We start from the raw sequence: 17,091 nt of genomic DNA, 5'->3' as shown, positions 1-17,091 counted from the left end.
GATACAGCAGGAATGAGCAAGAGAGCAATGCAAATATTCTGAGAGAAAGCGACTCCAAGTTAAACATCTTCCATATAAGCAACTTGATACAAGGTATCAAATTAGGGGAAGATGTTAGTATTCAATAGAAAACTGTATTTTTTGAAGAAAAGAAGAAAGCCAGAAAAGCTTTCTGGCTTTCTTAAGCACGTATGGCACGTCTTAAAAAACATACTGTCATACTATGACACGTCTGTTAATCAGTTAGGTATCGAGGGCAAGGAAGAGTATTAGCAGGATAAACAAGTATGACAAAATTGCTCTGTTTAATCCTTTTAGGTTTTAAATGCCTGGATATTATAAAAACATTCTGGATTTGCCTCTGAAGTCTGCCTACCTGGCCGACCGGGTAGGCAGAATCCTTTGTTGGCCATGACGAGAGATTTCAGATTTATTTATTAATTGCCAAATAGGTAATAAATGCTAATTGCCCACAGGAAGTGAGATGTGGAATCTGAGAAAAGAAGGAGGCATTCGTCCACATACGAAGGTGTCTTCAAATGTGGACAACCTTTGCTGCACTGCTAAAGGCATCAGATGTGGCCTTCGAAGGATGCAGCCCTTGGATTTGGACAAACCCCTCGATAGCAACAGTTGTAATTTGCCTGTGTTGTAAGCAAAGGGCCAGGTTCTGTAGCTGAGGATCAGGCTGCCAAGGTTCCCGTCTTTGGCAACTATCCACCTTCCAAGGTCCTGGACCAAGTACAAAAATTGAAGCAAATGAGGGTAAAATGGGGAAGGGGATCAACATAGTCACATGGTGCTGTGTCGCAGTAATGTGAGCGCTGTACTGAGCTGTCATGGTGAAGGCAACTGAGTCAAACGTTGAGGCTCTTCTATCCTCATCTATAGTTACAAACTCTTGGCAGTGACTGAAAGAGCATGACTGAGTGTACAAGCGGCTGAAATGAGTTTCCTCTGCAGGGTGTCTGGACTCCTCCTTACTGATAGGCTTCAGAGCAGAGCCACTGCTCCTCCGCATTGAGGGGAAGTTGAGATGACTTAGGCATCTGGTTAGGATGCCTAAGGTGTTCCAGGCACAACCCATTGGGAGACCCAGAGGAAAACATTTCTACTGTTTTAAACCCAGAACATTTTAAAACCTTGATATTGATAACTTGTACTAAGAGGGAGGGCATTTAATGTATCATTTGTTTCGTGCTAAATTTCTTTTCATAAAAATTTAGATTTATTGTTGTGATCAATTCCAATTTATGATGTTAAAAAAAGAAAAAACTGTTTGTATTGTGTTACTTCCACTATTTTCTCCACTGTTTCTTCATTGATGGTATCAAAAATCGAATTAATTTGAAAATATGATATGATAAACACAATTACTGTGTGTGGTTTAGTGATTCAAATCACACTTCTTTACCTAACTGGTTTCCTAAAGATGTGTATTACACAATTTTCCAAGAGCAGTATTAATGATTGTGGGGTTATGAATGCTGTGCCATGCAGTCATAGTTATACAGTCACCTAAAATAATACATAGTTCTTATCACCACTTTTATTGTTACCACAATAGTTCCACAAAATATCAAGGTTAAGTCCATATCGCCCACCGCTACATTGTACATAAAGCTACTTGAAAAATATTATTTCCTTGATTTGAGGCCATCTTATGAAACAAGCCAAACAGTCTAATTCCTTTCCATGGAGGACGATGCGATTGTGGTGGTAATTGCACTTGCGAGGGGAAGAAATTTATCGGCCCAGGGCAGAGGGGGATTTGTGTGTGTACTTCCAGAAGATTCCTCTAATCGCAAATTGTGGCTGCGTTTTATTCCCCTTCCAGAGATATTCATCTGTACTCGTGTGCCGAGGCTTCCCTTCAGGAATAAAGAGAACACACATGTTTCACAGGAAATTGTCAGAGGAACCAAGATGGATTACACATGCTGCACCAGTGGATTCACACTTTGAAAAATGATATCAGCCATCATCTCCTAGATAAAAATAATCCCAGCAAGCCATACACGGGATGCAGGAGGAAATAGAGAGAGTTTTCCGACCTAATCTCAGAAAACATCTCAGAATTCACTTTATTGCAGTTTAAAGATTTATTTGAGTTTATTCAAAAAAATTCTATATGTTTTTTCTTAAAAAAAACAAACAAAAACAAAGTAAGAACAAAGTAAAAACAGTTGGAAAAGAGAGAGGAGGAAGATAGGAGCTAATTCAACAACTGCTCAGTCAGTTTGATGGATGAAAATATGGTGTTAGATGATGTGAAGTCTTACAGCTCTATTCTGCCCCTGAACGGCGCACTGGGATGTAGGAGGTACAGAAATATTAGCTGAAAATAAGATTCATCTTGAAATTGGTTCGTCTGTCTCTAAATACAACAGCCGGTAGCAGTGGTGACTGAAACAAAAAGTTAGCTCAGATTATCTTTATAAAAGCCCAAGAGAGATCAGAGATCAAAAGCTTCTTAAATGTTTCATTTACATTTTCACAAAGCTAACATTATCATTCATTCTGCTTGTAAATGTGAAGACAGATTTCATACAGCGATGATGTGATGATATGTTGATATGCAATAATGTGTTCATAAGGACAAGATCTTTGCAATAAACTAAGAATTTCCATTTTTTGTTTGTTTGTTTTCAAAAGTAGAAAAGATTTATGTCTAACAGATTGTGTTAAAGACTATGTCCTGACCCAATGACCTTTGCCACATGTCGTCCCCTTCTCACATTAGCCAAAAAAAAAACCTTTCAAAAGATAATATGACATGGATTATCTGTGAGCCATAACGGATCAAACTGAACTGAATTATTAGTCTGTCTGCTTGTCAATCGTTCCTGGTAGACACCATGGTCATTTTGTATTACAGGCAGTACTTGAGAATCAAATCCATCCATTTCAGTTCACCATGGTCTACATTTCATTGCCTGCTCATCTGGAAACCTATTACTATAAAGTACACCCCACTGAAAAACAACTGTCACTAAAAACACAATGAAGACACATTCTTACTTTAAGGCGCATTAGCTGTCTTTAACAATACTCTGTTCAGTAGATGAACATGTACTGCGACGTTTCCTAGCAACATGCAGATCCTAAGAGTGTGTTCTTTTCCAGTTAAGTCACAAGTTACAAGGAAACAGCAAGACAAATTGAAAACCAGACTGTGGCCTTTAGTTTTATAGAGGGTTAACTCTATGATGACATTAGAATGGTTGATGTGAAGTCTTATGTGCTTGAGCGACTAACGACAGCGAAAGGCAAACCACAAACCTACAAACGGGGCACTTAGCAACAGCAGCGACAATGACAAAAGTTCAACATTGCCCGTGTGTGAACGTCTACATGTGTGAGTTCCAAATTTGACATGCACAAATTTCACCGGTCGATTTGTTGGAGGAGGGCAACCAATTGTTACCTTGTTGAACAAGTTCTGAAGGAAATGAATGGAGAGGGAGCTACGCTGCCTTCTGTGTGTAAAAGTCCTTTAGTCTGGCTAGTTTGTTTAAACTGTTCACTAAAACCAATAGACCTTAATGAGGACTATCAACAGAAAAATGTATTTTCAATGTCTATAATCCACATCAATGTGCTTATACTCATCAGAACCCACCAATAAATAACCCCAGAGAAACGTCAAGCTAGCATGTCATACGCCATGAAAATCAACACTAGTCCAGACATGAGTGGGACAGTAAAGTGTTCATTTGAAATACCTTGAAAACTTCACAAGTCCCTAAACCCCTTCATCTTGGAACATGAATGGGAACAAATGAATAAAAAGAGGATGTCAGTTATAAAGGCGGTCTGGTAGTACATCTAGTACCGACCAATGAAACCATTTACCTGAGTTTCCCTCCTAAAGAAAAGCAGATTTCAGCCCATCGAGGTCTGAAGCAACCAATAAGATTATTTCCACCTCCTGAGCAGCTCTAACTCTGACACATGTTTGGATAAATAAAACATTTAATCTGTAGCACCGTTGTGTATGTGTGCGTATGGACGGGTGTGTGTGTGTGTGTGTGTGTGTGTGTGTGCACCTCTGAACAGTGCTGGGTGTTGTCTGCAACTGGCAGCATCAGCAAAGCACTAATCCTCACTTTGCTTCCATTCTCAGCATCGAGGTGGGGGGCGGTTGCAGACCGAGCTCCTTCACGTCGCTTTCGAGAGAGAGGAAAGAAGCGCAGAGGTGTGTGTGGCGGCCCGGCAGAAATGAAAAGACACAGTCAGCTGTCCGCCGCCGCCGCCTTCTCAGGTAGCACACCTCGACTGGAGGCGAGGTGATGAAAGAAGGCCTTGTGGGTGTAGAAGCTCTCAGTATTCAGCCTCGGCGCCGCTCACTCACCGCCAACCTCCGAGGAGAGTTGGAGCTCCTCTTTACAAGCAGATGTTCCATTAGAGCCAAATGGGGGGAAATTAGAGATCTGATGGGAAATAAATGCGAAGTGACTTTTAAACATGATAAACACTGTGTTTTTTTGATGAGCGTAACAGCGTGCGTCCTGAGAAATGAGGAGACTGAAATAGCGCCGGTGGACCATCCGTTCACGCGGATCATTAAATTATACCATTTATTATTACACCTGTTTCCCTACAGCGTATATTATTTCAAAGTCTTCATAAAATTAAGCCCTGAGACATGTGACAGGATTCTTATTAAAATCTCCTGAAACGGCGCAGCGGCATAAGGGAAAGAAAAGTGTGATAAAGGAAATTAGTACAAAGTTCAACGCTTACGCCTCTTCAGCAGCGTTGGTGTTCTCTTGACACTGATTCTTTCTGGAGTGCAGCTTTCTGAGCAGATGGGCTTCTAAACATTTACTCATGAATAGAGTAAATGGCTGTTCTCTTCAGCTCGCCCCCCCACAGGGGTTCAGTCTGGGGGACCAAAGCAGCCACAGCAGAAGATTGACAATCGTTTTGTCCCCTGAAAGATTTTTGGTTTTCAGGTTACAATCAGAAGACACCAGATTTTTATTTGAAATCCCCATATTTCAAAGAAATACCTTTGGCATAAATGGACTATAGCACTTTCCCAATCAAGTGAGTGACATTCACATTTGCACACACATTTATAAACCAATACCACCGACTGACAGGCAATTCAACATGTGGCAGGAGGCTGGAACTGAAACCTACAACCTTCAGATCACAAGACAACTACCCACAGAGTCATAGTCACCCCTGATACTCACTCAGGCTGCATTCACACCAGCCCTGTTTATGCTGCTTTAGTTAAACTCCAGTTTTGTTTAGAAAGTCTGAATCGTTTGCAGAAGTTCAATGATCAACTGAGCTCTGATGCAAACCAAAAGAGAGAACTCTGGTCTTGGATTGGTTCAAGTGAAATCTGGAGCATATGTGTGAATAGAGACCACTCATAAAGCAGAAAGTTGACCAAAGGGCAAGGGATTCTGGGTAAATACAACCAAATCAAATGCATGTGTGTAGCATCAGCAGGAGAAATGACTCGTGGTCTTTTTCCGAGCCGAAACCTTGAGATTTTGTTAAAAACAAATATTAATGTGTTTTGTTTTTTTTAACATAAAATAAGGTTAGGGAAGCTGAAACACTTATTTTGAGATTGCATGTAGCAAATTAGTTGCTCCTTGCGTGGTTTCCTATTAGCTTTAAACATTCAACGACATGAGCTGAAGTACCAAACAAATGTAGCTGACGATTTTTAAACTGCTCCAGGCAACAATATGAGCCAGAGAACATCCTGATACCAACATTTGTCATGCTCACTGATTAATCTGCTGCTGCTCATTCTGTGAAATGTGCACCAAAATGGATCAACAGTTCAAAGCAGAAACAAGCAAGGATAAAACTCACATCTAAACTTATTAATTCAAAAACTTGTGAAACCAAGATAAACAATTTTTTAAAAAGTCGGAATATAAAAAAGGTAAATTATCATTTTTGGCATTAACTTCCCCAGAACTATTTGACTTGATTTCAGAATCTATTGCAAAATATCTTCATGTTTGTGTAGAGCTGCTAAGATGTGCCCATATCTTAGTTCACTTAAAATAAGACTAAACTAACTTTCAAGTAGCTTTTCAGCAAGAAATGGGAGATTGTTTAAATAATTCCTTAATATTGATTAAGAAAGGAAAAGTACCAGTTCCACTGGCAGATTATTTCATATATGGAAAAATACCTTGTTGTAAGTAGGTTTGTCATGGTAACATTAATTATCACAACACATGATATTATTGTTATTTTGAGACAATTTCCAGCCAATTTAATGATGATGCAAGTTTGCCTTCTGAAAGAGTAATAAACTTTAGTTTTGTATCGATGGAACAGGAAGACATTTTAAATATATAAAAATAAAACACATCAACCAAAAACAATAAATAAAATGAAAATAAAAACCACAAACATCAGAGACCGTAAATAAATTGCCCATCAAAACATCAGATTAATTTATCACAAGATTAACTAATTAATTGCTTATTGTGACAGGATTGGTCATAAATAAGATTTTGTGTTTTTGCAGTGTACTTTTACCTTCCGTTTTGGGCTTGTGAAACTTGGATGACGCCTACATGAACAGACTCAAAGGTCCAACCCAGATGTTTGTCTTAGGAAAGAAACATGGAGTATTTGTCCCTGTGCTTAATGCGAGAGGCAGCAATGCAGACTCAACGCTGCAGCTTGTGAAACAACAGCTGATTGAACTCGCCTGCCGCAAGCAACCTGACACACTCCATTTCTCCTCAGTAGTGACATATTCAAATGCTGTTGCAGGCTGGTGTGTGTAGCTGGCAGGGCCTGCTCCCATCCTGATCAGCAAGACCTGCTCTGCTCTGCTCTGCTCTGCTCTCTCAGCTGCTTTGTTCCAGCTGATGTCATCTAAACCTCGTCCCTGCAGGGTTGTCTGGGGTAGATAAGACATACCCTCCTTCTGCCGGTGTCCTACCAAAAAAAAGAAAAAAAGAAAAACGAGGCTGCTGCTATGAAGATGGATTATCCAGCTGGTGACACAGGTTCCCTTTCTGCTGGAGCCACTCTGGAGTGCTAACGCAATTAAGGCAATTAATCTTCAACAAAAGGGGTTCACAGCTACCTCTAATGATTTTGCACCTTTCTGCACAGTTGTGTAACCGTGCAGACCGGCTCAGACATGCACGCACGCAACTGCTCATGCACACAAACGTAATTATTTCATCAGGGTCGTACACAGTACGTGCAGAAACGCGATTCAAAGCTTATAGCACACAGCTAATGAGTAAGAAAAAAATGTTTATTTGGCTTCATCGTTTGCAGCGTAATCATCTGGACGGTGGGCTGTGCTTGCAGTAGCTGCGTGAAGCATGGGGGAGAGGCTGCGGGTGGGCATGGAGTCTTCCAAACTCAACTGGGAATTTGCAGCACAACAGATTGGTGGTGTATGATTCACCGCTCCTGGTAAGAAAAAACAACAGCTAACAAACCAAAAACTAACCGAGGCTGAAGTCAAACGCTCTGTTACATCTACCGTTTCGAGAGAACAAAGTGTGTCGAAACCTGACTTTGTGCCTTCTTTTATCTCCTAGATGTGGAGGCAGGTCTGCTTCTAAAATACTGCTATTGAGTAAATAGATAAAGTATCTGGAACAGTTGCTACAAGCAGCTCAACAAGGTCATCAAAATCAATGGAACTGAGGAGGTTTATACGGGCGTATAGCATCACAGCTGTCCGTAGTGCTGTGAACAGCATTCAGGGCTTCTGCTGGTTCCACCAACTCAAACTGAAGACTTTTTAAGACCATTGTGAGCGGATTTTAACGGAGCAGTATTATGTAAAATTGACTTTTTGAGATTTACGTCAATGAGTTATAATATTCCCTCATCAAAGACATACCTGCAGTGTTGACTTGATTCTTTAATCTCCATGGCAACCATTCAGCTGTGAAAAACACCTCAGTGGATCTACCTCCACCTTCAAGTCAAAGCTTCTCCTCAGACCTGCAGTCTCCAAGTTTCCGCCTCATAGAGCAGCCCTTCCTGCAACCCCCCACTGAGCTCCTTCAGACTAGCCAGCAGCAATTAGCAACACCTGGTGGAAGTGCACATCTACTGAGCTCATTATACGATCTACTTCTCAGAGAAACACTAGTAAATTTGTTTTCTCTATTAAAGGGTTAATAGAGGAGCCATGTTGTGATGACTTCCTGAAGGCGGAGTTTCAGAAAGAGCAGGACTTTCTTAAAGAGACAGAAGTATTAAATTAGGAAGTAAATTTTCATTTAAGTCATATTTAATATTTATATAGCATTTTTATAACTGCAGTTAACATAGCTCTCCTTGATTGTGCTATAAAATGGCATAACATATATAACTTTATAGCATTATAACATGATGCAAAGCTCAAACAGGTCAAATTTGCATAATACCGCCCCTTTCAAAACAGTTCAATAACTCAGATGAACCAAGCAGAACCAGTTCATGAACACCTCATTTTGACCAGATGAATTTCATGAAGGTTCAACTCTTGTGCAACACAAACATCTCACATCATTTCAAGAATTATGCCATGACACAAAAACAAGAAAATTTGTAAATCACATCCATTAGTCAAAATGCAAAGAGCAGAAGTAATGTCATAATTTCAGACAGCATGATATGACTTAACGCCAAAGTGAGCCCAAAGCCATGACAGATTTTACTGAGAGTGCGTTTAAAAGGCAGATTGGTCCAATGATTACCGCAGCAGACGCTGAGCATTTTTCCTTGTGATGTGCACAACAGCGTGGCACGAGTGTGCATATGTCGCGGATGAGCAGAGAAGCAGATAATAGGGAAGAGAGACAAGGAAAGACACAATCAGCACATTTAAAGGAGCTGACGCGTTTTCAAGCTACATAAACAGCTTTTCTAATTCCTGGCTGGCTACAGCCTCTGGGATAGAAATCATTTCAATATGAACCAGGGTGGACTGAGTTGAGTTGAGTTGTGATTGTGAAGCTGTGATTCTCTCTTTAATTTAGCAGGTAGTCTGAGACTCAGATCATTTTTTAATGGGCAACAAGCCAATTACAAACTGACGTTAAAACCAACAAAATAAAAGCAGAAAATCAAGTAGGTGTTAAAATATGCTAAAGTTGATATTTGCTTTAAAATATCATTACATGTTGCTTTAAAATGTGACTGCTCTCTCATGCAGAGTCATACAAACTTCTAATGTACATAATTAATGACACTTCATGGTAGGAAGGTTTACAAATATGTAAATTGTATTCATTCACCTTCCTGTTTTAAACCTTTGAAAGCCAGGACAAAAAACTGAATGGATGGATGAAATTTCTTCTTTTTTGTGACACTTAAAGACTAGACTTAGACTTAGACTTGTACTTTATTGATCCTTTGGGAAGACTCCCTCAGGAAATTGAAGTTACCAGCAGCTCCCAGGCAAAAAACAAAGATAACACACAGTAAGTAAAGTGCAAAAGAATACAAAATACAAATTAAATACTAAGGTACACACCAAATGTGAGTAACCAAAACCTTAAATTATGCAAGAAACAAGGAATAAGAATATAGAATATAAGAATATAAGTAAATATAAATACAACACAAAAAAATATATATATAAGAATTAAATACTCCAGATCAGATAGAGGTGACCTGAGAAAATTCAAAAAGCAATTTTTTAAATGATGAGTTCACTGACCAGGGGAACAAGCCCATCCAAAACCAAGCTGGTCTTATTAGAAGTCATCATTTCTCCCATTGGTAACTCTGGAAATGATTGTCAATAATCATAAGTTTTGGAGTAATTTCCCCAGCCACAGCCTGACCTGAACTCACTTAACTAGAACTTGACTGGCAACATGAAGTAGACTGAAAGCTCTAAAAAAAAACTAAAAAGAAACTATCATACTTCAATCTAAAGAAATTCAAAAACAGATGAAAACCAAAGTTTGTATCATCTGCATATCTGGAACGACTTTCAAAGCCATTTCTAAGGTTTTAAAGAATCCAGGACTAAGATAACTGAAGCAAAATGACAGATTTCTGCAATATAATACAAAATAACTGGGTTCAAAAGTCTAGGGAAATATGGAATAAAATCATTTTAGAACCATTGATTAGTTCACCTGATATATGTGACAAGGTTATCATAGTTAACTAAACTAACAAAATAACAAAATGTGCATGTGTATGTGTGCATGGTTGTTTGTCCTGTTTGTCTCTGTGTAGCACTGGTGTCCCAGGTGACCACCCTTCATGACCCCATTAGGGGTAAGCGTTAGAAAATGGATGGATGCTGTTACAACAACATAACAGGGAAATAGATGTGGAATTACAACTATTTTTCCATTTTTTCTGAGTATCCAGCTATGAATAATAATAAATTCTGAGCTTTTTAAGACTTTTCCAACAGTATATTAACAGAAGACAAAAAAATGCAAGACGCAGATGAATTTGATGAAAATAAATTCCACCAAAGCACCATTACCAACAACTCTGATTGGTTAATCACTCCGTCGTGGCGGCTGTTTAACACTCCAGCCCCAGACATTTGAAATCCCTCTGAACAATAAACTCAAATCAACAGATTCAAAAAGGTCTGAGTGCAGCGTGATTGAAGTGGCACAGGGCAACTGAAGGGCACCAGGAGCAAAACCACTATGCAAATCCCCCTTCCACTTTTGTTTGACAAGCAACAACACTGCTTTGTGTATATGCAAAACCTTGGCAAGACGCTGAGCACACAGCCCTGCTGTCGGAGCAAAGCCGCGCTCGGGTGCTGACACCCACTGGGTGACCCCCCCCCCCCCTGCCAGCAGTGATGCTTCAGGGCCAGACTTCACACTTCACCCAGACAGACACGCTCCAACGTTACGTGAAGCAGACAATCACATCGCCGAGGTCACGCAAGGTCGGACTGTGGGATCGCCCTCTGCTCCTCTGAAGCTTGGCAGCATGTCAGGAGTGCACTCATTTGATTTCTGGAGCCTCCACCCTCCCCACTGAGGTGAAAACTACTTGATTAGCACTTTGAATTGACCCAGCAGCTGGTCTGCTTGGCCCCCACCAAAGAGCTGCTGATAAAACACAGTGGATCCCATTATCCATTACTCAGTTAGGCCTCACGCTGTTCTCTTCCTCTCAGCCGGCTGCTACCACATGTGAGGAGTGCCTTGGAATCCCTCTGGAGATAGAATGAAAAATTTCCCTGCATTTCAAAATGCACTGCTAGACTCTTTGCAAACACCCCCAAGTTAAGTTTAAGCATTACACAGCAATTCAAGAAAGGTGTCATATTACAAATTTAAAAGCATTCCTATTAAAGAACTCCGTTTGCTAAAGCAACAACACGGTGGCCACTGGTGCACAGCTTTTCTGTAGCGATGAGACAGATAAAAAATATTGCTTTGTTGTTCCCTGGCTGCGTTGGCATTTCAGCCTAGTATTGATTTTATAATATATCTTGTTACATTTCACTAAATCATTTTGAAATGTACGATGGGTATATGAATTTAAAACACCTGCACCGTGTCTCTGACTTACCTTCAAATCCTGGTTTGGAAACTTTTATCAAAATAACCCAGCAAAGTAATTCATATCTCTGTCATCAGAATATTGGAATTTTAAGACCCAGGCCAGGCGTGGGCAACTCCAGGCCTGGAGGGCTGGTCTCCTGCAACGTTTAGATGCGTCTCTACTTCAACACACCTGAATCAAATAATGAGGTCATTAGCAGGACTCTGGAGAACCTGGCTGCACTTAGGAGGTGATTCAGTTGTTGGATTCAAGTGTGTTGGACCAGGGAGACACCTAAGAGTTGCAGGACACTGACCCTCGAGGACCAGAATTACCCACCCCTGATCTACAATAATTGTATAAAACACAAAACAGTTTACTGAGAAGGTAACGTGGAGTCCGTGTAAGAGAACTTGTGCAAACAGGAAAGTAACTGGCTTAATTTATTAGACCACCTATAAACTTCTGATTTTGAAGATATTAATAAATAAATCTCTCACTTATTCCCTCATTATTATGGTATTTAGTAGACAGAACTTATTTTCTAACTTACCTAAAACAAGACTTAGCTCTGATTTAACTTCAGACAGAAAAAAGGTACATGTGTCTTTTTATTCAGCATATGTAAACGTCTGGTTTTAATTACAGCATCATACCAGTAAAGAGCTCATTCATAACTCTGCTACATTAACTTCTCTATTGGCAAAACTTCCATCTTATGTAGCTAATTTGACAAACTTTGTATTTCTATCTCTTTGTTTTCTATACCCGTCCAAAGCAGTAAAAAGCTACAGCTACAGTCTGGTCGGGAAAACTCGTGCATGCAAGGAGAAAACAAGCAAACTAGACACACAAAAGTTCTAGTGGAGGTCAGAACAGGACTGTTGTATTGATTGCACATCAGTAACCTCTGATGAACATCGCTTCTCTTTTGTGAGTGCAACAGAAAACGAACTGGTCCAGACTGAGAGGGAACGCTGCGTTCCTCATTGTGGTCGTACAACTCCAGGTCAGCGCTTTTCTACTTTGCAGTGGTACAGGTGAGTGTGTAACAGTTTGTCCAACTAGTCTACAAGTGTGACATTTGACGGTGTTCTGTGTAGTGTGTGTAGAAAGTGATACACTGTATTAGTAACACTGTTCCCTTTATACCAGCTATGTGACCCATGAACAGCTGCATTACCAGACATTCATTCCAACTATGGCTCCACCATTACTGACTTTTTCCTCCTTCTGTTTTATAGTTTTTATTGAAGGTTTTCCAGGCAGTACTGAGAAACTAAGTTATTTGGGTCAGGATGGCATGATTACATTTTCAGAAGAAAGTAAATATGAAATCCTTCTCAGGCTGTGACCTGCAGCCTGCACTGGGATGGTTTCAAACAAAGAAATTTGGGGTCTTCAGGTAGTGGAGAAAACAATAAATAGTATAAACTATGGATTGCATTTGATATCCTTCAATAAAATACAGTGCAAATAATTACATTCAGAAGTGACCTAATTGGTAGAGATTGGGACTGAATTTCAAAGTTTTGTTGTTAGAGGAAGCCGTGAACAAGCAGCATTGTGAAGACCAGCGGATGTATTATGCTTGAACATCTCACACTGCACTGTTCAACACAACATCCTAACATACGAAAAGTATGAGACAACTCCAAACCTACCAAAATATGGTGGTCTACCTAAACTCACCAACTGGACATGCACAGCATTAAGGCTCTCACTGTCCACGGATGGCTGAGATTTCATTGTTGAGTAAACTGATTTCCTACATTTTGTCCTCAAGATGGTTCCAACTAATACCCGTATCCCCTCGGTGTGGCATACTGAATAGTTTGATGTGAACACTGTTACTGTGAACAAGCTTACTGTGTGACACAGAGTACATGGTCATCAAGATTGACCTATGCACAGACATGTCTGGCGGACATCTGCTTGGAGTACTCATTGATTCTGCCTTGAATACACACAGAACTCCATGGTGTGAAGTAGACCTGAGTATGAGAGAGCCTAATCTGAAAAGAAGTCAAGAGGCCTTTGATACATACAAAGACAGACTGTATATATTCTTCAAGCAGTGTGGATGAACAGTCAGTGGATGAAATCTCAACCACAGACGGTTGAGATTTCATAGCTGAAAGTACTGATTTCCTACATTTCTCATGGCAAATTCCTTCAATTCTCACAATGCTAATGGAAACATGCAAGATTGTTTAGTTAGTTGGGCATCTAGCACTGTTTCTTCTCCACCGCACAAATGTTATTGCTGCAAAGTGGCAGTCTGCTTGATTGTGCCGCCTCGCCCTCATCAGCTCTGTGTCGCATACAAAACAGTTGGTGATGTGAGCACTGTTTCCCATACTGAGTACATGGCCGTAAGAATGTACCTATGCTTAGACGTGTCTGACAGATGCCCACTTTGAGTCCACTTTGACTACACACTGACTTCCACACAATGTATTCCCCAAGTATGGATGCCTTGAACCTGGAGGAGATGCACAGATCTACTGCTCTGCTCACTAGACAAGTATCAGCTGTGCACCACACCAATCAGACTTTTATGGTAGAGTTGGAAAGTGGCGAAACAAAGGCATAAGAAGCCATAAGGCATGTAGGGGTCACAGCAAAAAATTAACATTGAACATCACCCTAAGCTCATCATCCCCACAGTAAAACATGGTGGCAGCAACATTTTCCTGTAGAGGATGCCTTTCTTTATAGGAGACAGGAGAAACTGATGGTATCTGATAGCAAGATGGGCACTTCCTGGTGGAAATTCTGGTAGAAGCAGCAAAAGACTCAAAACTGTCAAGATAGAGAATCGGCCAAACTCTACAGAACCGTTTCAATCAAAGCATCGTGAAGAGTTAGACCAACAGATTTCAGATTTATATCCAACTGAGAACCTGTGGAGTTACCTGAGAACTGATGTTAGAGAGAGTCGTATCTGTAATTGTGGAGAAAAGTGGTTCTACAAGAATATCTTGAGGGGTTGAACAGAATGCATAGAAATACTTTCCTTCCACCTTGCAACCCTAAGCAGCTTCATGTTCGTCTGTTAGGCCATCTTCAGTTTGTTCAAACACAGATCCACACACCCAGCAGAGCACTTCAAGAATCTCAACCTTGCTAAAGGGAAATCTCCAGCAGTTCTGGCAGAAAGACAGAAGCAACCAAACCACGTGAAACGATGTTTTACCTGCTGCTCCCCTGCAGGGGTTCACTGTCCTTCCGCCATGAGATCACGCCCCAAGGAGACATCTTGGGCTTGCACTCGATGAGGATGTCTCCTCCCACTTTCACCAGCGTCTGACTCTTCAGTTGATTGTGAGAAAAATCCGGGGCAACAGCTGAGAGAAGAGAATTGCAACAATTGTCTGTTAAACCATCTCTGTGAAGACTTTCTTTTGTCTAATTTATCTCTGACCTCTTATCTCCTATTAAACACGTCGCACTGCGGGCTGTTTTTTTTTTTCTTCAAAATGAGCTCATTAAGAAGCAGAATTTCCCACCATGGATAATTCAAAGAGATGAGATTGCATAATTAGCAATCAGACATTTGATGTGGAGTTTGATGTTAGTTTATTAGTATCATTCTCTGTCAGACAGCATGTGATTCTCCCGCTTTGTTTTAAGTCTGATTTGTAGCTATGCTACCGTCTCAAACCACCAGCACTTCTTTCCTTTGACCAGAGAGTTTTGCATGAACATCATCTGGATGTGATACGTTGAAGGAGAAACAGAGGCTGAGATTGAAGACTGACAATCTTGACAAGGCAGATGGGCCAAGACTTCTCAGCTGAACAAATCTGATGTACATCACTGTCAGTCAAACACATTCATCTTATAATTAATGCTTTTCAATTAGTGGTCAGAAAGGTGGGGAGTCTTCTGATAGCATGGCGTACAGGGAGGGAGACAAATCAAACTGCAGATACAGACAAGGGAAGTTTGATGGCATCTCTGATAATGCCATCAAACTTTCTATGCAGCAGGATGGCCATACACTAACTGCACTTCCATTAACTTCCATTAACCATACAATTGCACAAATTGAAATTACAAAAATAAATTTGCTCAGACTCACGTTTTTCAATATGTTTTGAGCTAGGATGAGACGGTTGTTTTGGTCTTATCAAAATAGATATAGTTCGCAAAACTAAATTGTGAACTGCATGTAAATTGCAATGGAAAAACTTTCCATCACATCACATGAGTCATGATCAACATCCGGACGTTACTACTGGCAAAAACGCTGAAGGAGATGACAGGAAGTGGTGGGAGGATGATGGTTTGGTCTGCAGCATATTGACGAAGACGTTTGAAATGGAAACGCAGCTACTTTCATTTGGTTGCTTGTTCTGTCTGCATAAAATAAATGTAATCAATAAGATTTAAAATATATATATATAGTATATTACACAGCTGTAGCCATCACAGTTGTCCCCCATATCATAGCTTGTGTCTCTCTAGGCCACAGAGACGCTGAGCCTCACCTATGACTCGGAGCTCTGCGTTGGAGTAGACCTCGCCGTGCTTATTCCCAGCCACACACTGGTACATTCCGGCGTCGGACAGGGTTAGCCGACTGATTGACAGAATCCCATTGGCAACCTGTACGCGCTCCTGTGGACACAGAGACACACACCTTTAATATGTCTTTTCCCCCAGAGCTCATCTACATAAAAACAGCCACGCGGCGGGGATGTGAAATATGGCACAGAAGTGACAGACGTGGCAATAAATCTAGGTTTTCATCACTAATGGAGGGAAAGGCTTGGGTGGATGGAAGCAGGCTAGCAGAAAATGACCCTAATCAATCTACATGTTTATGAGAGAGAAATAAAACCATGCCCTATTTATATCCCCCCCACACACACACACACACACACACACACCCTGCTGTACCACAGGGCCTGTTTCCCCTTCAGCAGAAGGAAGGGATAAGAGGGGAAGGAATATCATAACATTGGAAAATTGCTTTGCAGATCCCGTAGGTATGCCCTTTACATACTAAGTGATGTGTACCTGGTAATGCTCTGAGCTTCTCTTCATCTGTTTGGACTATCAGATTCAGTCCCCTGCAGGGCAAATCAAGCTCATCGTTGAGACATCAAATTAAAATGTGTTTAACGGCTGCAGAGCTCGATGAACCAAAAACTGGGCTGGATCACTTGATCAGCTGAGTATTTCATCTCCAACAGACTCTTTTTCTGCTTATTGAGATAAACGCCTGTCAGTAAGAAATCAACTTCCTTGCAATGCCAGATTGTAAGAGATTTAGTTGTTCTGTTAGTATAAACTTAGCATCTTGCTGATCCTACTAATTTGTGCTAAGAAGTAGCGCACTGAATCATTAGCTCAGGTTAAGCTAATGGCTAAAATGAGCTCAATATTTTCCATTTTGATGGTAATTTTTTTTTTGAACTGCAATTTTGTTTACAAATACTTAATGATTTATTTTATGTAAAGTTGTGGGTTTGTGTGGTTTTTACCTCCTTTCTCCTTATTGTTTTTGGTCGTTAAAATATCTTCAGGTTCAAGTGCGAAGTTTATTTGTCTTTGAGATGGCAAACTTGCCAATATTTGGCTGTATCTGTTTTT

The 17,091-nt window shown here is 40.5% G+C and overlaps 1 protein-coding gene and 1 long non-coding RNA gene across 3 annotated transcripts in view; one reads left to right on the top strand and one right to left on the bottom strand.

The window, feature by feature from the left end:
- cntn4 (contactin 4) overlaps positions 1–17,091 on the bottom strand; it is a 227,757-nt gene that overhangs the window by 47,918 nt on the left and 162,748 nt on the right. For both annotated transcript variants that reach the window (XM_028023527.1, XM_028023528.1), the window contains exons 10-11: positions 15,984–16,113; positions 14,687–14,837 (exon numbers count right to left, since the gene is read on the bottom strand). In XM_028023527.1, coding sequence (XP_027879328.1) covers positions 14,687–14,837; positions 15,984–16,113 — 281 coding nt within the window. The remainder of the gene's footprint in view (positions 1–14,686; positions 14,838–15,983; positions 16,114–17,091) is intronic.
- LOC114148325 (uncharacterized) lies at positions 2,199–4,469 on the top strand. Its single transcript, XR_003596249.1, has 2 exons — positions 2,199–2,323; positions 4,127–4,469. It is a non-coding gene; the product is annotated as an uncharacterized LOC114148325 (long non-coding RNA).

Source organism: Xiphophorus couchianus, chromosome 7 (assembly GCF_001444195.1).
Source record: "Xiphophorus couchianus chromosome 7, X_couchianus-1.0, whole genome shotgun sequence".
Lineage (NCBI taxonomy): Eukaryota > Metazoa > Chordata > Actinopteri > Cyprinodontiformes > Poeciliidae > Xiphophorus > Xiphophorus couchianus.
The sequence above is the reverse complement of the archived record's forward strand: the minus strand, read 5'-3'. Positions and strand labels throughout refer to the sequence as shown.